At 45.3% G+C, this 25966-nt stretch overlaps 2 protein-coding genes across 2 annotated transcripts; both read right to left on the reverse strand.

Annotated features, from left to right (window-relative positions):
• Positions 1-6760: 6760 nt before the first annotated feature.
• Positions 6761-8374, reverse strand: LOC307071038 (serum amyloid P-component-like). The gene is made up of 5 exons (XM_079729900.1): positions 8313-8374; positions 8090-8144; positions 7750-7852; positions 7241-7535; positions 6761-7122 (listed from the first exon to the last, which is right to left on the reverse strand). The coding sequence occupies exons 2-5, from the start codon at positions 8142-8144 to the stop codon at positions 6853-6855; spliced, it is 723 nt and encodes a 240-aa protein (XP_079586026.1). The 5' UTR covers positions 8313-8374; the 3' UTR covers positions 6761-6852.
• Positions 8375-9374: 1000 nt separating this feature from the next.
• Positions 9375-17498, reverse strand: steap4 (STEAP family member 4; the record flags this gene model as incomplete). Its single annotated transcript, XM_079739146.1, is given in 13 exon segments — positions 9375-10304; positions 13279-13443; positions 13532-13574; positions 13799-13909; positions 14608-14702; positions 14813-15091; positions 15931-16018; positions 16125-16195; positions 16284-16391; positions 16994-17205; positions 17208-17214; positions 17417-17455; positions 17457-17498. Coding segments are annotated over 13 exon segments (1518 nt in total). The 3' UTR covers positions 9375-10046.
• Positions 17499-25966: the final 8468 nt, after the last annotated feature.

The following is a 25966-nucleotide window of genomic DNA, read 5'->3' on the forward strand; positions in this document are numbered from 1 at the left end:
CACTTGCCAGGCAGAGTGTAAACAACCTTGAGAGAAAAGCATTCTCCACACCATTGACCAGAGCTCAAGCAAGGAGAAGCCGTGGAGAAACCTTACAGACATCACAGCGCAGCCTGAAGGCTGAATGGAAAAGAGAGAAAGAAGGTGAAGAAACCATAGCTAACCCAACTCTCGTCGAAAGGAGGAGACCCGCTAACTGGGTAATAAATAATCTTTTGGATGTGAGAAAGTTCAGTAGCCTGTCCAGACTGGTCAGGATAATTGCCTGGGTGGGGCAAGCTGCCAACAAATGAGGAGCCAGGCCAGAAGACAAGCAAAGTGGGAGGCGAGGTTACTCAAGGAGAAGGCCAAGGAAGTTGTGCTGACAGTGAGAGAGCGTGAAGATGCGCTCAGGGGTCTTTCTCGCCGCTTAGGAAGGTGTCCCTTTCCCAGTCACTACTCTAAGCAGATTAGCAGTATACAGAGATGTGGACTCTGGACTCTTAAGTTTGTGGCGGCAGGATTCAGATGTTCAATGAATACAAGACTGCAGTGCCAGTTTTGCCATATGATGCATGGGTGTCTGCATTGCTGGCACAAGAGGCCCACAATGTAAACCACGAGGGGGTAGGACGAACCCTTCTCAAGGTGATGAGAAAGGCCTGGATGATAAAAGACAGAAGGCCTGACAGGAAAGTAGTAGACAGCTGTGTGGGCTGCAGAAAAAAGCAGAGCATGAAAGTGTCAAGAGATCATGAGTGAGCTTCCACCTGAGTGAACAGGCCCAGCTGCGCCATTTGAGTTTACAACCGTGGACCTGTTCGGCCCTTGCGAGGTGAGAGATGAAGTAAAGAAGAGTCAACAGTCAAACTCATAGTACTGGGGATTGTCTTCTGCTGCATGGCTTCAAGAGCCATACACACGTCCGAAGGATTCCTACTGGCCTATCAGAGATTCACTTTACTGAGGGGCCACCCCAGGAAACTGTGATCAGATCCGGGCACAAACTTTTTGCGGGGGTCAAACCTGCTCTCGAGAAGCTTTACAGATTTTTGAAAGAACTGAACAAGCCTGATCTTGAAAAGGAAGCAGCCAAGCATGGAACAGAATGTTCTTGGAAGATCCACCCTGCAGACTCTACCACCAGGAATGGAGCAGCAGAGGCAGCTGTCTGAATAGTGAAGCAGGCCCACCACAACCTTGATGGAGAGTTTCACATCGGGGGAATTCCAGACATTTGTTGGAAGACTGTGTTGAGTACATCAGTCCAAACTCTCTCTTACTTGGGCGGGCCAGTGCAAGAGGGGAGCCGGGGGATTACCACTTTGAAGGCTACCCTTACAAGAAACTCAAAAGTATTCAAACAAAGGTCAGCAGATTCTGGAAGAAGTGGTGCCAGTTGGTTGGTCCTAATCTGTTTTTGAGAAGCAAGTGCCACACCAGGGAGCGAAATGTTGCAGTAGAGAGAGTTGGTCTGGCTGGCTGACCAAAATGCCCTGAGAGGTCATCACAAGTTGGCCAGAGTAGTCAGTGTCAATGCTGACGGGAAAGGCATTGTGAGAGATGTAAATGTAAGAACCTTTCCCAGCTACCCTTTCCCAGTCATGATGCTCATTCAAAGAAGGGGCCAGACAGTAAATGTACCCAGAAACTCTCCAGTAAGATCCCTGCCACAATTGTTCATAGGGATATCAGACATCTAGTCATCCTACTTCCTGTTGAAGAACAGCCAGGAAGTTGAAGACTGATTTGACCTTCTTGGGTTCAGTAACCAGGAGCTCAAGTGGGAGGTGTAAGAACAGACGTCAAAAGCTAGGAATCAAAACTAATTTAATACATTCAAGTAATTTTGAAATATTCCACCAGAGGGCAGCACTGAGCAGTGGAGGTCACGTGAAGTGACGGCTTTTTAATTGATTCACGCTTCCGGGTGCGCAGAATTTGTTTGAGGTATGTTGAATGGGAGAGAAAAAGGACCAAACAAACTAAACAGGATGCGCATCAATGTAAAGATGACCACATGTGACGGTATTGGGTTGTACATGATTACATCTTATTTTGGTATGTTCGATTATTTTGAATTGTTGGGAGATAAAAGGTGTCAAATGTGATGGAATAATAGTTGCTCATTATTTTGACTATGTTAATACTGTATATTTACTTTATTTTTTCTTCCTATTTGTTTTATTGAAAGGTTTACAACCTTGCAACCTGACGACAACCTTCTGAACTCTCAAGCATTTTTGAAAAACTTGGAAAATTAACAAAATAAGTTGTCAAAGGAAACAAGTTGTGCAATGCGTCCTATGTTATCCTCTATGCCATTTTCGGGTTCAGGCAGACATATTTATTTATTTGTTTATATTACTTGAGCAGGAGGCAGGAGCCAATCCCAGGCAACAATCCCTTTCTCCTCCATGTCGCGGTTCAATCTGGACTTCAGGGAGTAAAAGCCAAAGTTCCTTTCCCCCAATTCCTTCTGAACCATGGCCAAGATAACCCCCACTACGAGTCTCATTGTGGAAGTACCTGAAGTCCGCAAACGGCAACAATCCCTTTCTCCTCCATGTCGCCACTCACAGTCTGCACTTCAGATTGACGTGGAAGTGGAAGAACCAGAGACATCGGAGAACCCGACGCAGTCATTTGAGATTCCTAATATCATCCGGAGGCTGATATTAGCTGTGTGTGCGCCTCCGGATATTATGAATCCGAGCCATTGCATACATCCACTATAAACACTAGCACATGATACCATGGCCCTGAGCTGCTCAGGGCCACCCCCCTATGGAGCCAGTATCCTGCCATAATTCAAACCCAAAAACCCCGGTTTTGAAACACTGAAAAAAGAGATTATAGCCTGAAAAAAAAATTAAAACATCTGCAAACATGATTTTGTGTTCTATTTTATCTTCATCATTAGCACCAACACAACACAAGTTTCAAAAATGTCACACACTGCCAGTGATATGCGCACGATAGTTCCCCGTGCTCATGAGATACTTTCTCGTGCTCACTAGTTACTTTCTCGTGCTCACGAGAAACATTCATTTTTTATTTATTTTCCCCGGTGTCCCTTTACGGTTTCCGTACCCAACCATGGTTCCAGAAAATGGAAAACAAAATCAACCGCGCAGGTCGCTTGTTATTCTTGTCATCGGCAGAGCACTGTCAATCACGCACAGCCCGGTCAACGGCACACGTGATTGGAATGTACGTCAGCAGAGAGCAACCAATAGGTTTAGAGCCAAATGGTCCCGCCCCCAGGAACGCGTTTCTTTTCCTTTTTGCAGATCAACGATTTCAGACCTTTGACTGTCAGGGAGTTTCAAAACGAATGCGCGACAGAACACTGACAATAATCACGTGACTCAAAGCTTGCGCCTGTGTGAAATACAAATGCCATAGTACCAGATTTCAGTAAATAATACATAGAAATAATGTTCACATTTTAAACTTAAACAAATACATTTTTAGTAAACTTATGCAATGAATTTTACATGAAACTACCGTTTTTAAACCGCTATGAGTTGCAGCTCTTATTCAAGTAAAATAATGACAGTTTCTCTCAGTTTTAAATAAATGAACCACTCTTTATACAATGAACACACCATTAGTCTCCTACTACCTCCTTCTGCTTCCAAGGGCGCTAAGTTTGAGCTCAGCCTAATAGCAGCGCGTCTTCCTCACACACACACCTCGCGGTAACAGTCCTTACACGAGAAATACAATGACACACAAACACGGAGCAAACCACAATTAAATAACCTTTGACAAGTTTTAACACAGGATACGACATGTAAATAGTTTGTTTGCATGTTTTACCAACTCTGTAGCATCGTGAGCATGTGGTTTTTGCCGAGATGGGAGCAGGAAGTCTAGCGTCTTCGATAACAGGAAGTAACAAAATAAGTGAGGTGAGAGTGGTGCTCGTCAAATAAAAGTACAAAAAGTAAAGTCGCATAACTTTAACTGAACAACGAAATTAACTGCCATTTACAGGCAACCCTACTTCAGGTGATCAACACTGCGTTAAGGAAATAAACAACAAAAAGTTAAGTCTTGCAGTGTAAGGAAGAGATTGCCAGAAGCATTGCGAGACCAGGTGGATTTTACCGAGCTTGGATTATGGCTGGGTTTGTACAAACGTACGTTTTGGTATTGAATGTCACTTTTGCTTCTTGCGAAAAAGTGTAAAATCTGTTACAAATTCTGACCAATTCTAATTGAATCTCGTTACGCGCTGTTTAACCATTTTGGTCCCTGCTGCTTTTGCCCAATACTGATATAAATTATGGTCAGATCTGGTGGACACAATGTCAGTTTAATAGCCCTCAAGGGTCGTTCTGAACAGCTAGTTTAACGCTGCGATAGATGAAAATGTGGTTTGACTGAATGTAGTTTAACCCTGCAAAATGTAGCACATCTAAATATAATGTTTTAATATTAACAATTCCTTCTAGGGTAAACCTGATGGGATACCTGAAGGAGTCCTCTAACTCTGGCGGTCATGTAACATGCCACATGAGTGCAGTGGCTCCCTGTGGAGCTACAGAAAAATCGTTTTTGGGCATTTCCTAAGATGTTTTTAAAGTTATATATGTTTGGACTTGGACAGTTTGAACATTTAATGGACTGGAATGAATACATGTTTTTATTTTGGGACTGGTGAATGAATAGGTGTATTTTGACACTTTTTTAAGCTGAATTCTTTAATGCAGGGACTGATCTGAATTATTTATTTTAACTTAGTTTTAGAATGAAGCAGATTATTACAGTAGTACAATTAATCAATTCAATATATATAGGGTAAAATATAAAAACTAGAAGAGGGGATTGAATGCAAGGACATACATGATGTGTACATCTTGCTGAGACCATTTGATTGAGAGGCTAAGGGAAGGGAGTTCAGATCCTACACTTTATGTAAATGAAAATTTAGAAAAACAGGTGATGGCCAATTTCATACCACTAGGGGGCACAATAATTGTCATGGACAAACAATTTACAATAGATAACATTGGAACTATGAAAATGAACGAATAACCAAATTCACAGCAAGTTGAAGAGCTGTCTCTCGCTTGACAGTTTCACAGGGAAAGACTGGAACCAGGCGTAAGGCAGCCACTGCTACACCTGGAGATGGGCTTTCACAAACCACTATGATGTTTAATGTAACACTATCGGAAATATCTGCGCTCAGCCAGGACACATGGCCTGCTTCTGTGCATACAGTTGGCCCCGTAGGTCTGCATCTTTGAACTAGTACACCACTGTGGCAGCACAGACACTGGGTATAGTCCAAATAATGTTGGGCCTCAATCACAGAATGTGGACTTAATTTGTCAAGAAAACATTGTGCTTGGAACTGTTTCTCTTCAGTGTATTATGGACGGAGGGTCAAATCTATATTAAAAAAAAGTTCAAATATTTTAGCTAAGTGTGCTGTTGGAAGTCGCCAGTAGCTTTCTGGCTGGGCTTTTAAAGCAGAAAGAGATAACCAGCATATTGTTTGCATCACATGATAAGGACTATGGCAACACCAATGCTTGGGAGCACGTGTAATTGCATGTGTGAAAGCTACCTACAAGGCATTTTTACACTGCCAAGCTGGATTGGCACGCCCGGTATTTACACTGCCTTGCCTGTGTAAAACCGAGGGGGTTAAATCCCCCGTCGTCATGGAGCCGTCTTTCTTGGTTCACTGGAGAAGGCGGGGCTACGCACGGAGAGTAGACCTCTTTTTATTAGAACTACGATTTTTTTTATTTTGCATGCAAGAATGAGTACATCTGAGTGTAGGCTACAAACGCGACTAACTATTTACAAGTGCAAAAACCTCAAAATATTCTTTATTTTGCTGAACACTTGTTTTTTATCCCGACAAAAGTCTTGTAAGGAAATTTCCTGCGTCTTTCTCGTAGATGGCACCATCTTTCCCCGTCTTCCTTAAATGCGACTGCATCATCTTCTCTCCCATGATGATCAGCATCTCACCGATTTCACTGTCTCTCCAGTTAGAACTACTTATGTTGATATTGCTGCGTTGTCTCTGTTGTAGAGGCAACCCACCAACACCTCTAATCGCATTTACATAAAAAAAGAAACCGCCAATATGTGAGGGGTCCAGGAGGGTAAATTGGTGTGCCAACTCAAGCCGGTAATCTACCTTAGTCAGTGTAAACGCGCGGACCATGCCAGGACAAAGGCTTGCATAAGACGGGAATATTTGGCGGTGTAAAAACTTTTACAGAAACAAGATGTGGCAAGGAAAAGCCCTAAGGTATGTTGGCTGTTCACATTATTACGCCTTGCTCAGATCCTGAAATACTGTGTTTTATAAAAGATCACAAAGTCCTTGACAAGTCTTCAAAATGCAGAATATAACACTTTTATCACACCCATGGGTGTACACACCTTTTAAATCCATCAGCCTTTTGGCTTGTCCAGCTTACCTGCTTTTCTGACAGTCCTTGCCTAGATATCTAATATATTTTTACTGGATAAAAAAAACACTGTTTTGGGAAAATCACCCTCAGAACATGGCCTAAAAGCAAGTAAATGCTGTTTTCTAAAAAGGCATTGTTTTAATTCCACCATAACAGTCTCAAAACCAATCAATTGTATAGTTTATGAGGTCTGTATTTTTAGTTTTTCCTAATCAGTGTCAGTTTGTTAACATTTCGTATTTCCATTCCGAACTCTGCAGCCTTGGTGGCTGAACAGTTTAATGTCATGTTTAACAAATGAGGAAGCAGCAAGAAACAGCCAACAGAGCACATTTAGCAGAGGCATTCACACCTTTATTTATATCAATATCATGTCATGAACAATCATTTTACATTGATTGCCGACACGTTTGGTTAATATCCCTCAAGCCTGACAGGACTGACCAAACATATTAGACACCTTCTTTTTAATTAGACATGAACACGCGCCCTGTTTGTTTTCCACAATTATTTTCCCTACAATCTGGTACTCAAGGGCTCTCCAGTTAATCACATTGCCTGGGGAGAAGTTAAGGTCATCCACAAACCGCTGGATCTCACAGGGAGAGAGGACAAAGTCCCACATATGGACATCCGTTGTCATGCCGACAAAGGTCTGTTGAGGGTCAAATCCGCCGCCGTGGGAATCCTGCTCCTGTAGGGAAAGATGAATACAGAAAAAGAAAGTCAATATCAACATGGATTCACTCTCTAATGTATGTAACATCTAAAACATAAAAAAAATGTTTGGACAGGTAATTGATTGCAATTACCTGTCCTAACATGATCAAAGCGTGTCCCGTTATGGTTCCGTCAGAACAGTATCTTCTGGCACTAGGCTTTCCATCGATCCAAATCTGTACCAGGCCATTAGCTCCATCCCAGGACGCACAGACAGACTGCCAGGTGTTCAGCTTGTATTCCTGTCCGAACAAGCTTATGCCTTTATTCCTGATGTTTATCTCTATCTGATCTGAGGCACTCTTCTTAAAGATCAGGAAGGCATTGGCGAAGGTGGGAGTTGCCAGAGAGAACAGGCCGTGGTTTCTGCTGAGGTCTGTGAAGGACCTTAAGAGGAGCACGACAATGGCATCAAATATGATGGATATAATAATGGAAATAAAATGAAACATAAAAAATATATATTCCATAAAATTCTTATCATTATCTCATCATTCTTCTTCTCATTCTTCTTCTTATTATTATTATTATTAGGGGGCCAAGCAAAGTGCAAGGCACCCAATTGTAATTGCTATTATTATAATTATTATTATTATTCTACCTGAGACAGACAGTAATGGCTTTGAATTCTTCTCTTGGTGTGATCAGCTTTACATGGTCCGTTTTAGTCTCCTGTGGAAAGGTGAACATTTTGCCGGTGAGATCTGAAAAGAAAAGCATAAAATCTCGTTCCATACTCAAATTTATTTTTGATACACTTCTTGAGCAACAGAGTAGCAAGTTAGTTTGGAGTTAATGCACAAGATTTAACCCTCACTTCAATTAGCATTTTGTTATTGTACACCGCAAATTCACACACCCGAGGGCCATCCGATGACTAAGTGTTGAAGAATGTCTGCATGTTGGAATAAGGAAGCAGTAAGGTAAAACGATGAGCCTACCTTCAGGTGCTGCAGCACACACGGTCAGCAGCACCACTGTGAGTAGACGCTTCATCTGGTACAAATTAAACACACTAATTAAACTTTTTGGAAATTGAAAATGGTATATTTAATACTATTATGTCCAAGTCAACACTTTGCAAGTAGTTAAAACATTAATCTCAGGAGCCTAACAGGCGTTCAAGTCCCTTGGTTGAATGTGTTGGATATTGTTTGAACGTACCTTGTGTTCTCTGCCAGGGTTTCGGACGTTGTGTAAGACGGCAGAGGAAAAGTTGAAGCTTTTATTTTCACTTCCTGCAACTGCTGATTTTTTTTGTTCAATCACATTTGTCAGCACTTTTGCAGGAATTCTTTCTATTGGGATTTTTTTTACAATTATAGTTTTAAATCTCCAAAAAACGTTATTTGTATTTAATGACTGATCGATTTTTGCTTTATCCCTTCTTTTTAGTAAAAAAAATAAATAAACACAGAAACAAAAGTTGATCACTGCTGCCCATAACCATTGATGTTAGGGCAACATCAAAACATCAACCAAACTAGAATAGTTAGTTAGCAGCAGTCTTCCGCCCTGGATCAGGGCCTGGGTGTCGAAACAGCCTTGGCTCATTCAGTGCTGACTCAGTTCCCTTTCAACCTCATTTATTGAGGAACTTCTTTATGAAAAAAATATGTTTGATCTTTCCAATACTCTTAACTCTTTTGTCCTTTCCTTATCACTTATAATGCTTTTGTGTTACCGTATTAAATTTTTTGCCATAATTTGGTGTCAAGCATTTAGGAAGCATTTTTATCAAGAAAAGTTTTAATATTTTAAAAACAATACTAGTTTTCTTGACAGTAGCCTTAACAGCACAGCATTATCAATTCTGCAGACATGAGCTGTGCTTAGCCAGTGTGCTGGAGTCTCCTGACTGATGTGTTGAGAGCAAGCTGTGATGAAGGAGAAGCCCAGAAGCCCAGTAACTCAGAGGGAACATCTCCACAAGACTGGCCCCACCTCAGCCAGGAGTATGTGCTCTGGAGGCTGGATCACAGCAGAGTGCGGAGCTCCCTCTGCATAGCAAGGAACGCTCCACGGATTGAGCTGAGCTCTAGACAGGCTGAGGGCTAGTTATAGTTCTCCAGCAGGACAGAGAGATCACGAGGGATAAAGAAAGAGATAGATACCACAAGAGAGATAGAGAGAGAGACACAGACAATGAATGACAGAGACAGCAAAAAGTAGAGTGCCTTAAAGTAAGAAAATAAAGATTGTTGAATAGTACTATAAGACACAAACATACAATATTGTTAAATGCAATAATGTTTACTGAAAGGGCAGTACACAGCAGCGAGGAATGGAAACAAAAACAATTATTTGGGATAATGTAGAGTAAGGTTTATTAAAACAGCAGTAAAAAAAATAAGAATACAATAATACATTATGTGGACAACCAAAGGAAGGAAATTAATGTCATAGAAGCATGTATTCACAGTAGGAAGTTAAGTATAACCATGCACATGATGTCCACATTATTTGGACCTCATTGATGGATATTTTACATATGTAGAAGGCAAAACAATCGCTCAATCTCCAATCACTGTAGAGTTCAGACCATTTTCAGAAATTAAAAGTGAAATTACATGGCACTGACAATAAGGTGCTCAAGCAAATGTCTGCCAGTGCCAACATAAAGAGTTAACAATCTGATGATAGAGTTGTGAGTATGTAGGCAGGAAGTAGTACAATGTGGTTGCAGTTAACTGAAGTTAAGAACAACCACAATGCACAGAGAGGGATGGCCAGTTGTTGACTATGACCTCCTCTGATCGTGATCTGTGGGTTACGCAACTGGCACTGATGCTGGAGGAATTGCACACAACCCTGTGTGCGTGTTTCAGAATGTGTGGCAATCCATGTGTGTGCGCTGGCGTGTGTCGCGTTGTAGGGAGGGCTGTATCTGTGCTCCTCCTATGCCATTAGTGGCTTTGCGCCCTCGCCCTCCGGCCCCGTCCTCTCCCAGCCCTGCCGTATGCGGCCCAGGCTCCGGTCCACGCAGGGCAGCATCATCAGCAGCTTGAGGACCAGGACCACGGAGGGCACCACCAGACACAGCATGTAGCCTGGTGGGGTCCACCACTTGTAGGTGGAGGGCTTCAGGAACTTGTTCCAGCCATACAGGTAGGTGTGGAGGGTGCAGAGCAACAACGTGAGGTGGCCCAGCTTGGACTAGGAGACAAGAAAGGAGAAGTGTGATGGGAGACATGCGGCATCACGGACACACACTCCTGTCCCTACAGATAGCACAGAGCTAATGTCTCTGTAGTGGGGCTAAGGTGTGGATGTGTTAGAGTCTGACCTTTAAAGGGAGAGGAGCCAGCAACCTCCTTGCAGGCACGTCAGTCTTACACACACTCGATAATAACCGTAACCGTAAGCATATGTGCAAATATGTGAATGCACACACGCACACACATGCACGCACGCCGTTGCTCCCCCCCCCCCCCCCCCCCCCCCCCCCCCCCACACACACACACACACACACACACACACAACATTTTATGGCCAAGGATAATGTATGCCCTCTGTATTAAATGTGATGAATAACTTAACATTTAAAGTACTGCTCTAATTTGGGCTGGAGTAAAGGGGAGGAGGGCTGATGGAATTAGAGAACGAGCTTGACATGACCCAGTTACATTTATGAATGAGTGCGTCCTCTCAGGAGAAGCTGATTTCATATTCAATTGGCCCAAACAGAAACATTTTTATAAAACAAATCTAGAAAACGACCTTTATAGTTGGAGGGCACTGTGAAATGGAAATTGCCTTTTCATTAATTGAGGTCACCTATTCAGCAAGATATGGCAATATTAATTACTTAATTACTGTTTGTTAGCAATCTATTTTTGTCCAAAACTAGGCTAATGCATGTATCTTCGTCCTAATATTTTGTTTTTTGTTTTTTGGTTTCTAACAACATGTGCACAGTGGCAACCTTTACAAATTGAAACCCTGTAGTTATATTCATATTTCAACATGACTTCATTCTCAAGGATGATAGAGAACTGGCTAACCCTTCACTCAATGGGCTGCATTCAGGACTAAACTTAGGCACACATAATATCATGTGAATTTAAGTGAGTACTTGTTTGAAGTTAAAGGCAATTCATGGGTTTTGGCCCTTGTTTAAATGAGACTAGAGTTTTTGTCTCAACCTCTAGTTGTAATTAACAGGAGTAATTGTTCAATGGAAAGTGTAGTATACTATGCATGCAAATTAATTATCAATTAGCTTTTACTGTTATTGAGGGCTGATAAGTGCATTGACATTTTAAAATGCAAGGCAACAAATAATAATCATCATTGAGATTAAACATCTCTTCCAGTGTCCTGGCCAAGACAGGCAGTAGTAGCCTACAGTCACACATAGCACACACACAAAATATAAGAAAAATAAAACAACCAAAACAGTCCGCAGGGGGGAAGGGGGACATCAACATCACAAGACATTTCGGGAGGCTCAAGGAGAAGAGTAATATTAAGATTGAGCAACAAAGTGTAAAGACATTTTGGGAGGCTCAAGGAGGAAAGTAAAGTATAGTCTTGTGGTGGACTCTATAGACATAATTCCCCATAGCCTACTGTGTTATTGACATGTTTTCATTGTCCTATAGGGACACTGTCTCTGTAAGATCACGTCACTTGTGTGTTGATATGCCGGTCGGTGCGATGTTTGAATTGAATGGTTTTTATATGACAAAATGAACGACCTGCCGTTGCTTGTCGAGGTGAGAAATTGTCTCTTTCCTTATTTTATCGCAATTTATATAGTCTATAGACAGAACGTCTTACCTGGGAGAGTTTGTCGACGGCGGAGCTGTTATGTTTTTAAACATAACGGCTCCGCCGTCGACAAACTACTCCGCCGTTGACAAACTTCTTTGGCGAGTGTCGCTGCGGTTTGTGTGTGTGTTCTTACCTACGCTTGTGCCGATGGCGGAGCCGTTAAACGTCTTACCTGTGTGTGTGTGTGTGTGTGCGCGCATGTGTGTGCTTCCGTGCATGTGTCGCTGCCTTTGTGTTGACGTGTGGTGTGTGCGTGTGCTTGTGTGTGTGTGCGTGCGTGTAGTGTGTGCGCATGTGTGTGCGTTCCGTGTATGTTCGTGCGCATGTGCGTGCTTGCATGTGTGTTCTTACCTGCGTGTGTGCCGATGGCGGAGCCGTTAAACGTCTTACCTGTGTGTGTGTGTGTGTGTGTGTGTGTGTGTGTGTGTGTGTGTGTGTGTGTGTGTGTGCGCGCGCGTGTGTGTGCGCTTCCGTGTATGTGCGCTTCCGTGTATGTGTCGCTGCCTTTGTGTTGACGTGCGGTGTGCGCGCGTGCGCGCGCGCACGTGTGTGTGTAGTGTGTGCGCATGTGTGTGCGTTTCCGTGTATGTTCGTGCGCATGTGCGTGCTTGCGTGTGTGTTCTCACCTACGCGTGTGCCGATGGCGGAGCCGTTAAACGTCTTACCTGTGTGTGTGTGTGTGTGTGTGTATGCGCGCTTCCGTGAATATGTCGCTGCCTTTGTGTTGACCTGCAGTGTGTGCCCGTGCTTGTGTGTGTGTGTGTGTGTGTGCCCATGTGTGTGCGTTTCCGTGTATGTTCGTGCGCATGTGCGTGCTTGTGTGTTTTCTTAACTGCGCTTGTGCCGATGGCGGAGCCATTAAACATCTTACCTGTGTGTGTGTGTGTGTGTGTGCGTTTCCGTGTATGTTTGTGCGCATGTGCATGCTTGCTGTGTATATATGCGTTCGTGCTTGGCACATGCGCACTTGAGTAATTGGTGCGACAGGCCTTCTATTATAGTAGTAAGATAATATCTTTACCGAAATCGTGGGCTTGAAGCAGATGCTGTACGATAATATAGAGAAAAATAAAGACTTTAAAGACACATGACATTTTCTAGGATACCAACTTTCTATTAAAAGTCAACCTATTCCACACGACATTTTCTCTCCAAAAGTTTTCCCCTGGATTACACACGGGCCTACACAGAAACACACAAGAAAATGAGGGAGAAGTTGTCCCCCAGAAGCCTGAGGTTCACCTCAAGAAAAAAAAAAAACACAAACGCACAGGCACACAAACATGCACGCTCACATGTACACACACACACACGCACACCAATATCCATACACAAAAAAAAAAAAAAGCTTTACCTGTACGAAGCTGAACTCCCTCCAGCTGAGTGCATTGCTGACAGAGGGAAGGGAGGTAATTCCCAGCAGAATGTACAGTGCGAATCCCAGAATCCCAATGGAAAAGTAGGAATCAGTATACCAGGCGGAGGTCGTATTGAACACCTCTGTCCTGTTCTCCCGGATCTGACAGAGAAAAAGAGGTGGTAAAAATATATATCAGGTGGCTTATCGGCACCTGTTTAGAAATGCTTCATTGATGCTCTTGCCTCACCTGCAGCACTGTGTGTTCTGTAATTTTGTATCTCACGTAGTATCTGGAGGCCATATGTAAACAAGAATATCATATATTATTTACCATGATATTCCTAAACATTCATAGCTTTATAATGGCCTCACCTAAACTAAAGGTAAACATTGGTCTTACCCAGGGATAGGTATATGTGAAGTTTACGTTTGCTTGATATGTCAACAGTGAACATGGTTATGCATTTTCTCTGGCAGGTGTTTGGAGGCTATAGAGGGAAGCTGTACAGCATACCTTATGGGGATGACCAGAGTATAGAGCACATGCAGGAAGGCAAAGCCCAGCGCCAACAGGCCCAGCTGCTTCCTGCACAGCATCCAGTGGTCCAGCCAATCAGGGAAGCGCCTGCCAGTCAATAGTTGATCATGATCAATTATTAATAAGAAATGTGCATTGCCCGAAACACAATAGCTTCGTTGAAAAATTTAGCATTTAGATTCTGTAATCAAATTGCAAATTGAGAATGGATGTGAAATGGTCAATGAGAGAGGTTTCTTCCCCCTCAACAGAAGGTTGTTATGAGGGTTATAAAGGCAGCCGTTTCCCAAACCAACTCTGGAGGTGTAAACACTTTATAACTGTGGGGGGGGGGGGGGGGGGGGATTATCAACACAAACCCGGTGTCCTCATTGAACCTGTTACAATCACGTCTAGATTTATGAGAGGTATTTTGATCTCTCACAGAGGCGTTAAGCGTTATAACGTGGTGAGCTCAGACGTCCATGGTCATCAACAAGAATAAAGCTATTGGGACTCGGGCTGTATCACATTTTCTAACAAATCTGTAAGTCGTAGAAGATGCAGTAGCCAGCATTAGCCAAAGCAAAGTAAACTTGTACACCTTGATGGCTGCGTTCAAACACGTTTTCTGTGACTTTGTGAGTGTGAGCCCATTGTGCCTTTGTTTAAACAGATTAGTTTTAAAGTGGTTGTAGGGTCTAGATATTTATCTCCTGAACACCAGGAGAATGTGAATGACAGGTCTAAACTAAGCTCACTGTGGCTCAGCTATTGAAGGTTATCTTCAGTTTGTGCTCTCTGACCTGTACTTGGTTCCTCTATACAGCTGAAGGATGGCAGCCATTATGCCTGGCAGGTAGCACAGAGACAACATTATCAGAGATACGATGGGGAACACCTGCATGAACACACAGGTTATAGAATTATAACACATGGAGCTGGAGTAGAAGCAACACATTCGCTACTATGGAGGACCTTCTGGTCCAGATGGCAATGGGATGTTTCTACCTTGTTGGCCAGGGACACCATGATCCTAAAGGAGATATCCTTGTCCTGCTCTACATAGGCATAGATAACGTCTCTGATGAGCACGTAGAAGAAGAAGAAGGCGGTGAGGCCGGTGGCGATGCAGAGAGGTAGCCTCCACTCAGGGAACAGCTGCAGGGGGAATTCCTCCACCTCTCTGGCGGCTGACAGACTGCCTCTGTCCAGGACGCTGAGGCCCAGCCTGGTAGCCAGCTCTCTGACAGCCTGCTTGGCCTCATCACTGTCCCCACACAGGAACACCTGGAGATGGGAGGACACCTACAGACTGCACTTTCAGCCTGCAAGACTCAAGGTGTGACTTATATATGGCTTCCTCACATATGCATACATACTCATTATTATAATTACACGGATGAAGACTAAAGGACGAATTTGACTCCAGAGGATATAGCACACGTTACCACCTGCAGTGCCATGGCTTTCTACAGAAATTACACCTAATTTTAGACTTTGGAGAAAGAGGTAATAGCAGATGAAAAATCTTGTATATTCACATGCATCCTCCGTCACACAGAAACACACACATTCCATGTCACACCCAGACACACAATATTTGGTACATGTACACATACACACTTATACACACACACAGACACGAACATACAGATTGTGTGGTTAAGGTGGTCTTCCCTACCAGGTCAAACTCAAACAGAAAATTCCACACAGGCAGATCTGGTTAGCGGGAGAGGAAAGCTTGGGTTGGAGCTCATAGGGACTGAGGGCTAATCAGTCAAAGACCCATGGCTGATACACTTGAGTAGTGATCGTTGTACAAATCAGCGGGCCTTAATGTGATGGTGTCTACAGTTTAAGACTAAACTAAAGTCTTGTGAGCAGTTGCATTTCAAATCCAGTTTCTTGTCCTGATTATTTTGGTGACATAAAGTCGAAAAAAGATACATTAATAAAATTGTTCTGCTACTGATAATGATACAAGAAACATTGATTCATTCACTTGTCGCATTTTTACTTATTTATCACATATAAACACATATATTTTTACAACTACACCCCACCACACAAACTTCAAAATACAAAAAAAAACACAGACAAGACATACAGACAGACAAACACAGTACCTGTCTGTGAGCATCTGAAGGTCCGTTCTGTAAAGACCAGGCTGAGACTGTATTGAAGGCTTTAACAACAGACGCTGCAGGGATCAGGCTGAAAATAAAGCAACACACACACTCACGCACAAAGCAATCACCATTTTTATTTGCATTCTTTGCATCCGAGAAGTGTGAAGCAGTTGAGTTAATTAGTTTCCCACCTCTGCAGAAACTCAGCGTTGGATTCTGGGTAGAGGCCCTTCTTGCTGTTGTTACTGACGTCCACCAATACCTAATGATCAATGGGAATGGGTGTGCAGGTGATGCATAAATCAGTCAATAGTCATTAGTGAGGTGTAGTAGATTGTGAATGGAAGTACCTTTCCCTGCAGTTGAGGCGCTACTTCTTCCATGAAATCGTAGTGTTCTCTATGAACGCAGACGATAACTACAGCGGCTAGCTGGGCGGCTTCTGTGTGGCTCATAACCTGAAGAAAGACCAGCAGACAAACAGACAGGCATGAGCACCCTCCATCCACACACACACACACACACACACACACACACACACACACACACACAGGCACACACACACACACTAACACACGCATACACACATACACACATAAATATACATACACACACACATAAACAAACACACACAGTGATTGCATAAGAAATTTTATGTATGACAACTTAACTCAATGATTTGTCAAGGACGCTACTCTTCAAACACAGTTCTGTATCACTATTTACTCCAAGGAATATATTTGCACAAATATATATTCATACAGCTCTATCATTAGGACTTTGTACGGAGTTGTTACACATACTGTGACATATTTTCAGCAAAAAGGCAGGTTTTTTTCTCTACTGGCAAAAGTGAACTTTGCTATTTGACCATGTTTTTAATTAACTTCATGTTGAGTACGTGCCAGACTTTTCCTAGAATCCGTAGAGCTGTGAGTCAAAACAAAGCCCAACAGAGAGAGAGAGAGAGAGAGAGAGAGAGAGAGAGAGAGAGAGAGAGAGAGAGAGGACGTTTCTCAAGGACCACCAAAGCGTTGTGTTGCTCTGACCCACTGCGTACCTGAGCCCCCGGGGGCAGGGGGCCACAGCTGTAGGGGCTGCGGCTGCCGTACACCACCCTGTAGCCCGTCTGGAGCAGCCGCTGGCCCAGAGAGCGACCCAGGTCCCCCGTCCCAAAGATACACAACACCTCTCGATCCGAGGGCGGCTCCATGCCCAGAGGACGCAGAGACACGCCTGGTTTCACCTCAGTTGACATGGCGCTATGACATGTGTGTGCGGCTGCATGCCCAGACACAAACACAAACCCACATCACACACAGTGTCACATGCTGGAGAGATATCTTGTGGTGCAAAAAGCAAATACAATAAAAAAAAAACAGCAATCTGTCACTGCGTCACAATAGCTTTGGATCCAACAGTTCAGAGCAAATAGTTCATGTAATCATAAGGTCTTCAGCAGACAAGCAGCAGTCATCCTTACCTCTCCGTTGCCCTGACTGACTGACTGACTGACTGAAGTTTGTTTTATAGCCGACGTTCTGCCCCCACACCATGTAGGACATGGGGCGGTCTTCCGAGGCAAAACCTCCCTGGGAAACTCCAAGGCAAATGGAAGAAGGAAACGGGGGGGGGGGGGGGGGGGGGGGGGGGGGGGGGGGGGCCGGCAGGGAGGGGGGAGGACGATAAAAACATGTGTGTTTTGTTTGTTTTTGTTCTGGAAAGTCCAGCATGAGTTTAGTATTATGTAATAAGGGAATATCTGCCATGCACTGCCAGGACACTGTGTCCTTCTCTCCTTTTCTTTCTCTCTCCCTCGCTCACCCCCTATTCCCATCTTTACACATCAACACACACACACACAGCAACACATACCAAATTTACATAAACAGAGTGCACATGTTAAGATAGTTAAACAGACTTTCCCTACTTTCCATCAGACCCTACTTTGTGGGGAGAGACTTCCAAGAGCCCTTCCTTCCCAATCCTCTGATACCATGCACCCTCTCAGACGTTCTCCTGAGTGGTAGGTGGAGCCCCGCACAGTGGGGCTGCAAATATGTGCGTTCCCTTCGGTCACCGGCAACTCTCTGTTGACCTCGTTGAGGTTGTTACGGTCCAAGGGGTGAGGGGAGGAGGTTCTTTACACACAGGCAGATATCCCCCTGCCTGGGTAGATGCTGGAGGTTGACCATGGAGTGCATGTGGTTCTGGGTCGCTGGGTTTGAGGTTAGAACCAGCACAACAAGATTTCTTGCCACAAATTCAGTGAACTCTGGTGGCCGTTATAGGATGAAGATGACGTGTCATATAATCAAATATATTTGAATAATTTCCAAACTGCTTCATGTTGTTTTTCAGTGTTGACAGAATTATGAACCAGTAAACCGTAAAAGATAGAAGGAAACATAGGGGGCCTATCAAAGCCACAGGACCACCCCTAGCCCAGAAGTGTCCTTTCCATTTTTGATGGGGTGCCACAGTGGGCGACACAGGGGAAGCAGAGGGACCCCAAGCATAAATTACACTGCCTGCATCTGTGAATAAAAGTGTTCTATTGACTGCAGTGTGTCACCGACATAGGGGCCCGCCAGGTGCATTCATGGAGTGTGCAGACAAACCCAGCAATTACAGACTAATCTGAGGTCTGGGTAGCTGGCTCTGACCCCTGGCTCAGCCCTTTCTGTTTTCCCAGAGATCCAGAATAGCTCCTGTGTGAGGAGTTGAGGTCAACCACACACCTTCTATCTGTCCAACACTATAATTGCTTGTGGTGGGGGGGTGTTTGTGTGTGTGTGTGTGTGTGTGTGTGTGTGTGTGTGTGTGTGTGTGTGTGTGTGTGTGTGTGACACATAGATAGTCTGTTGTGTGATAAACAATAGGGTAATAATGCACTCACCACTTCCAAAAGGTTTTCTAATGCCTGTGAAAATGAAAACATCCATCATGGATTCTACAAAGCACAGCTGCATTGCTCAAGATGACCACAGCATTTCATGGCTAGTCAAGTCACTGACCTATGTATTTCTCAGCATCGTCAGACAATCTCGTGAGTTCACATTATGTTTCTCTCTGCTGGTCAGTCTGGCCGCCCATTGAAACCCTTTTCCAAAAGTCACAAAAAGACAGGTCCAAGCAGCCCTTAGGGGAGGAACGCCGCAGTGATCGATGTAAGGCCATAGTCTGCCCAATTAAAGCATTGCCTAAGGAAAGTCGGAGCAATCTACAGCGCAATCAAAACAGTTTTCTCTGAAAAAGAAAATGTTAAAGGAATCAAAGAAATATGCATGGAAGGATGCATTTTCTCAGAAGACAATATGTTTTTGACTTTCTACCAACCGGATTCAGAAAGAGCGAAGAGAGTGTGTCATGGTCTGTCTGTTTCCTTGTCTTGCTTTGGTGTGTTTCCCTGTGTTTACTGTTTTACTTTGGTATCTCTGTCTTGATTCTCCCCCTTTCCTGTCAAGTCCCTCCTGTGTGATTACTGCTCCCTCCCTTAATGTGTTTCAGCTGTTCCTCGTTGCGTGCCCTGTGTTTGGTATTTAAGCCCTTGTCTTTCCTTTTGTTCCTCGTCGGATCATTGTGGTTTGCGGTGAGCTGTGTCCTGTGTGTTACCTGCGTCATCTGTGTTCTAGGTGTTCCTTGCCTTTTTGCATTAATAAATTACCTTTTACCTGAACTGTCTGCAATTGGGTCCTACCTGCCTGTCTGCCACCCGCCATCCGTGACAGCAAGAGCATCACTTGGTTATTTAATCTCATTTGCTGCAGTTTTTTTTGACAACAGAAGGGCCGCCCAGATGGCTTATTCAGCTGGATTGACAGCCAACTTGACTTTCACACAAGGCTGATGCTGGCCTCAAATCATTGACGAATGGCTACGTACGTTTACAATTCAGTAATATAACAAGGATGTGTGATACCTTGTATGATTGAATGTTGAATTGATAGCATGTGCTGCTTAGGTAAAGTAACCTATGCTATTGGACAGTATAACTTTTAAGTTTACCAAATGGATACATAATCTTAGACTAAAACCAACCTTACATAAAATAATAATTTTCGCTTTATTGGTGGTGTCCCTTGTTATAAATTGTTAATCTTTGGAAATAACACTGTGATAATGTGTTTTTGCAGATGGAGAAATGCAATTCATCGATTTCAGATGATCTCATGTTGGCAAGTGAGTCCAAGCTTCTGTCAACGGTCCATGGAATAACACACTGCCTCCAGCAATGGATGCCACAGCCCTTTACCTATTTGCTGCAGGCTCAGTACCAAAGGGCTGGCCCTTGCCCATGATGCTCTCCAAGGACCTCCTTGTGGATGTTCTCTGGATGGGTGGTTGTCTGGTTGACAGAGGCATTGTCATGCAAGAACAGAGATCCTTAGCCCTTTTCCTCTTGACTGCAGGTTTGAAACCAAAGTGCTCATCATCATCATAATGATTTCCTCTAGGGACCTCTTAGTGGATGGTTTCTGGGCGGTTGCCTGGGGGACGGCGGCATCGTAACATTTGACTGTGAAGACCAAAGATCCAGGGTTGGCCTTGGAGCAGCCAGATGGGTGGAAGCCTGGAGGACCTGAAGCCTTGCTGTTGTAGCTCCCATTCATGTCCATCCCATGACCCCGTATCACCTCTTTGTTTCTCCAAACACCAATGGGTTAAAGCCTGTGGTGACTCCAGTTTTGGAGAGCAGGCTGCCCGGGCTCCTAGCAGGCCTGGCAGGCAGCTTATCCTGCGCTGTCCTTTTATATTCCTGAGCAGGCTTTATTTAGTACTGTGATCCTGTGTCAGGTCCCTGACGGATGTTGAAGTGGCATGACCAAGGCCATTGCGTTGCAGGTTCAACTGAGTTGCACTGTCAATTTTCAGGGAGGACTTATACACGATTTGATGTGCCGTCAGGGCGCTGGTTGGTGGCTGAGGAGGCTAACCAGGGCTCATTGCAGCCAGGTTCAAGGGCATGAAATACCCTGAGCCCTGGGCTCGATGGGCTGCAAGGAAAACACAGAACTTGATAGAGTTTGATAGAATAGCCTGAGTGACATTAACACCAATTTGGTACAATCCTTAACATTTTATGTGAGTCATTGAATGTATTGGATGGGATAATAAATGGAAAATTACTAACAGTAAATATTTTAAGATCTCAACAACACCTATATTGACACATAAATAGTCAGTGTTAGTTAGTTAGGAGACTTCTGTCTCTACTTTCGACCTCTGTGTCTTTGACTGATTGTCTTGGTGTCACAGTGTGGCACTCTGCAGCCTCTAGAATGTTACATTGTTTTAGTTGCAATTCACACATTGTGAGTGCTTAGCCTACTGAGTCAAATTAGTACCTATATAAGTACATCTACCAGTAATGGTAACCCTTCCTTTTACAGTCCCCTAACTACTAGGTATTTACCCGGTAAAATACCTAGTAATTAGGGGACTTCACCTTCATTGGTCTCCACCTTGAAAAAAACATGACATCCATTTATTAATGAAGAATATACAGTGTTATCATACTGTGGCATCTTGCTAAACTTTTGAGTCCAAGACAATTACATTTTTTATCATTTCCTATGAACACAAAACATACAGAAATAGTGTTGGCCGACACTCTATCTATTTCCCAAGCAATGTGTTCTAGTGTCCTGCTATGAGTCCTGCTATACCATGAGACAACACTGTCAGAGCTGAGGCCACTGTGTGTGTGTGTGTGTGTGTGTGTGTGTGTGTGTGTGTGTGTGTGTATTGATATCTCAAACACACAATGTTCCTTATGCACTCTTTTCTCCTGTTAACACACCTACAGACACAGACAAACACACACATATACACATTGGCTGGAGTCCTTGACAGAAACCAACCACTGCTCCATTTTGTTCATGACAAAATGAGACTAAAAGAAAAAACAAGCACAACAAATTAAACACCCTATTAATCGCAGAGGAAGAGTGGAAGCAGACGAAAGCATGACGGATGGACACAAGAGAAACGCTGTGAAACATTATTTTTGTGGAGAAAGGGCAACAGCAATCCTTTATTTTCTTGTAAAGTACATACAGTAAATACATTAATGCATCCATACATAAATATATTGTATGGATCTATGCATGTCCATCCATCCATCCATCCATCCATCCATAAATACATGCATACATACATATAATGTACGTATTGTGGTAGCCCGTCTCCCCGAGTGTCAGGTACCCGGTAGGAATCACACGGTAAGCAAGGGTTAAAGCCGCAGTCGGCGTTTATTTCACAAGAATCAATAGTCTGTATCCTCGTGCTAGGGCCTCCGTGAGCCTCTAGATCGCCGACGTGGTGCGGAATCCCTCCGTGTCGCTTCCCCCCGTGTCACTCGCACCCCGAGGTTCAGCGGTCGGGATGCCACACTCCTCCACCGCTTGCTCAGGCCTCTGGTCGTCGGTGAACCCACTCAGGCAGGCATCCCGGCGTGACAGGGCGTCGGCGTTGGCGTTCTTGGCTCCGGCCATCCACTTCAGGGGGGCGTGGTCGGTGACCCGGATGAACTCCCTCCCTAGGAGATAGTACCTGAAGTTTCGGAGGGCCGGGAACCACCGCGTCACTCGTGCGTTGGTGTCCTTGGCTCCGGCCATCCACTTCAGGGGGGCGTGGTCGGTGACCAGGATGAACTCCCTCCCCCCTCCACCGGCTCTGGGCTTGATAGGCACACTCGTGGTCCAATATGATTCGCTGAAGCGGCTTGGCGGTCGACGCCTTCTTAGAGCCGGGGTCCTTGGTCACCTCCTCCATCAGGTCGTCGTCGTCGTCGTCATCATCGACGTCCAGCGTGATGGCGTCTTCGTTGGGGATCGACACGGACAGGTGATCGTCCTCAGCTTCTTTAGAGGAGTCCATTGCTTCGGCCGACGTCTCTGCCGCTTCCGTCTCTACCTTTGCCTCCGGCTCGGTGTCGACGTCGGCCTCTGGATCGGCCTCGAGCTCTGGCTCCGAGTCGGCCTCGAGCAGCACCACAGCCTCTGGCTCCGGTGAAGCCGCGGGCTCAGCCTCCGCCTCAGGCTCCGTCTCTGCCTCGGGCTCCGTCTCCACCACAGGCTGGGGCTCGACCGACGTCTCATCGGCCTGGATTGAGCCCTCTGTCGTGGGCTCGGTGTCAACGCCATCCTTGGTCGGGGGCCGGGCCTCGCCGGAGGCCTCCTGCCCGGCCTCAGGCGCGGCCTCAGGCGCGGCCGGGCTGGCCTCGCACGGCGCTGGCTTAGATTTTTCGGGAGCACCTTCCTCTGTTCGCCCTCCGGGGGACGACGGAGGCCTGGTGGGCCTGGTGGCCCCGTAGGCCTGTCGAGCTCTCCTCACCCCTCTGCGGGGTGGTTCTCTCCGGCTCCGGAGTTCACGCGCCGGGTCCCATAGCCGGTGGAAGATCGGGCAGTCCCTCCCAATTAGCAGCGGCACTGGGAGGTGGGGTACGATCCCTGTCCGCGTTGTGAATACCCCGTGCGGGGTCCGGATGACGACGTGGCAGGTCTCGAACGTCCGGGTATCCCCGTGTACGCAGGCCACCGCCATGGGTACCCCCTCCACCCCGCCCGCCAAGTCGGGGCGGAGGAGAGTGACCACGCTGCCGGTATCCACGTGGGCCTGCGTGTCCCGGTTCATTACCCGCGCCGGTATGGTCGGGCTTCCTGATTTCCCCTGTGCCCAGCAGGTCGCTAGCATGCATGGCTGCGTCTGCTGCCGGCGTGGCCCGTTTTGCGGCCCTGTCTCCCGCGGCCTCGTCTCGGCCCGCGTCGTCTCTGGCGGCGTCGTCTCTGGCTGCGTCGTCTCTGGCTGCGTCGTCTCCGGCTGCAACATGGTCTGGTTTGGGGTTCCCCAAGGGATCGCGTTGCCTCGTGTCGCCGCTGCTGGTTGGCGTTCACTCGCAAAAAAATAGCCGTAGTAGGCCAGGATCGCCTGTTTGAGGGCCGGGTCCTGCCGGGCGGTCCCCGCCGGTAGGTCCCGGCTCGCCTGCTGGGCGGGCCCGGTGAGGAACGGGGCCACAATATGGGCCCACTGCTCCTCTGGCCAGCTTTCCCTCTGGGCGGTCCGCTCGAATGCCTCGAGGTACGCCTCCACGTCGTCGTCAGGCCCCAGCTTGGTGAGCCGGCTGGTCGGGGCGGCGGTCGGGGCGGCGTGGACAGCGAGCTGAGTGAGCCGTAGTACGGCCACGCGGAGCAGGGCCAGACTCTCCGCGGTCTCCCGCTGCTGTCGCTGGGCGTACCTCCGCGGTCCCATCCGGGTTCTGCATGCCGGCAAAAGGCATGGGGGGAGAGACGTGGTGCTCTCTGTCGCCGGCTGGAGGGTGGCGACGGTATACCCCGTCTTCTACGTATCCCCGGACCCACCCGGTCCGAGGTTCAGAAGACGGGATGCCACAGTATGTATACATACATACATACATACATACATACATACATACATACATACATACATACATACATACATACATACATACATACATATTTAATGTCTAGTATCATTGTTTTATCGCAAACATTTATTTTCCAAATATTAAGTTTGTATCATTACAATAATTTCTCATTCTTCTCAAACCAGTTAAGTATTCCCAATCCCCATGTTGCCACTTATTACCCAAAACGACCAAACTTAAAAACAACATAATGCATTTTAATATACTAAAAGACCTCCGGTGGCTCCTCAGAGACCACTAATAGAAACACAAAGTACCAGATGGTTTCCTCAAGGCTCACACGCCAAAACACAGCCGCTGGTTTGATTTTCAAATTTTTCGAAAAAAAATGTAAGACAATGAATAAACAACAAGTGAGTGGGTGAAGCAGTTTAGGGCATCGGTAATCCAGTAACACATGTCAACACTGAACTGTTCCTAGAGGAGGACCTGATGACTGATGCCTCCGTTATTCCCAGGCCCCAGCTAGTATTGCGATTGGCGTTATACACAAGGCAAATATCCAATGGTCTCAGCAAAAAGACATGGCTGTATTAGACGGCAGCACGCTAGTGGATGGTAATGAGGGGCGCCAAATGAGGTGCACTGCATCGGAAAGACCTTCCTATTTTTCTCCACAGGGTAAGCGTGATCATCCTCCATTAATAAGCATCATGGGGCATTCTCACCAGATAATCACATGATTTTACTATAATTGGAACATCCCAGGGCTCAACCTGGTATCTTTAATAACATACTTGTGTATATGTGCTGTTATGACAGAAAAACTAAAATATATTTTAAAGATAGAAATGTGGGAGGAAAAAGAACTAGGAGGACATTTTTGTGTGTGGTAATGGGTTCATCAGAGCAGCAGCTCCAGAGCAAGGTAAGAGATGAATTATTAATGCTACCGTTGAAGAATATGGTCCCATGCGCTGTTTTATGTCACAAAGAAGAGAGGAATGGAGGCCAGGGATAATGATTTGACCAAGGATGTGGTTAATAGTTGTATTTTTGTGTGAGGGGAGTCAGATGTGTGTGTGTCGGGGGCATAGTAATAGTATTCTGCTGTTGCTCTTATGGAAGAAATTAATGATTATAATCTATGGTAAGCCATGATTATTATAAGGCCTACATATCTAATGGTAAAAAACATCTAAATACGCCTCTGGATTCTTATCTAAGACTTGGCACGCCGCCAGGGAGTCTGGGGTCAGAGCGTGAGTTAGAAGCAAACGCGACACCAGAGGCTATGGGGTCAATGCGTGCTGACCTCAGCCTGGTGTTTAGATTAGTGTTGCCAGCCACTCGCTTAAAGGAATTTATGACTGATCGGCCATGGGTGGCCGTGGGCGGACACCTCAAACAAGAAACAGATTTGTACATGAGGATAAAAAAGAGGCCGGGACCTGTTAACCGGCAGTGTTTTGCAAACTAGTCGGCTTTGTTGTTGCCTTTTTAATGATAAAGTATTTTTGCCATACTTGCTCCGGACCCCTCGATTTCTTTTGCTCTCTTAGTTAGTTGAAGTGATAGAACTCGGTTATTTTCTACCACACTCTCAATTAGGTTAGCTTAGCAGATAGCTAACATGAAGTTGGT

This window comes from Pollachius pollachius (genome assembly GCF_949987615.1).
Source record: "Pollachius pollachius genome assembly, chromosome: 1".
Lineage (NCBI taxonomy): Eukaryota > Metazoa > Chordata > Actinopteri > Gadiformes > Gadidae > Pollachius > Pollachius pollachius.

Excerpts from the sequence above, each read along its gene's own strand:
- LOC307071038 (XM_079729900.1), bottom strand. The coding sequence starts at position 8,144 with ATGAAGCGTCTACTCACAGTGGTGCTGCTGACCGTGTGTGCTGCAGCA. Across the intron at positions 7,853-8,089 it reads GTGTGCTGCAGCACCTGAAG|ATCTCACCGGCAAAATGTTC; the intron begins GTAGGCTCATCG and ends TTTTCTTTTCAG. Across the intron at positions 7,123-7,240 it reads CTTTGATCATGTTAGGACAG|GAGCAGGATTCCCACGGCGG; the intron begins GTAATTGCAATC and ends CTTTCCCTACAG.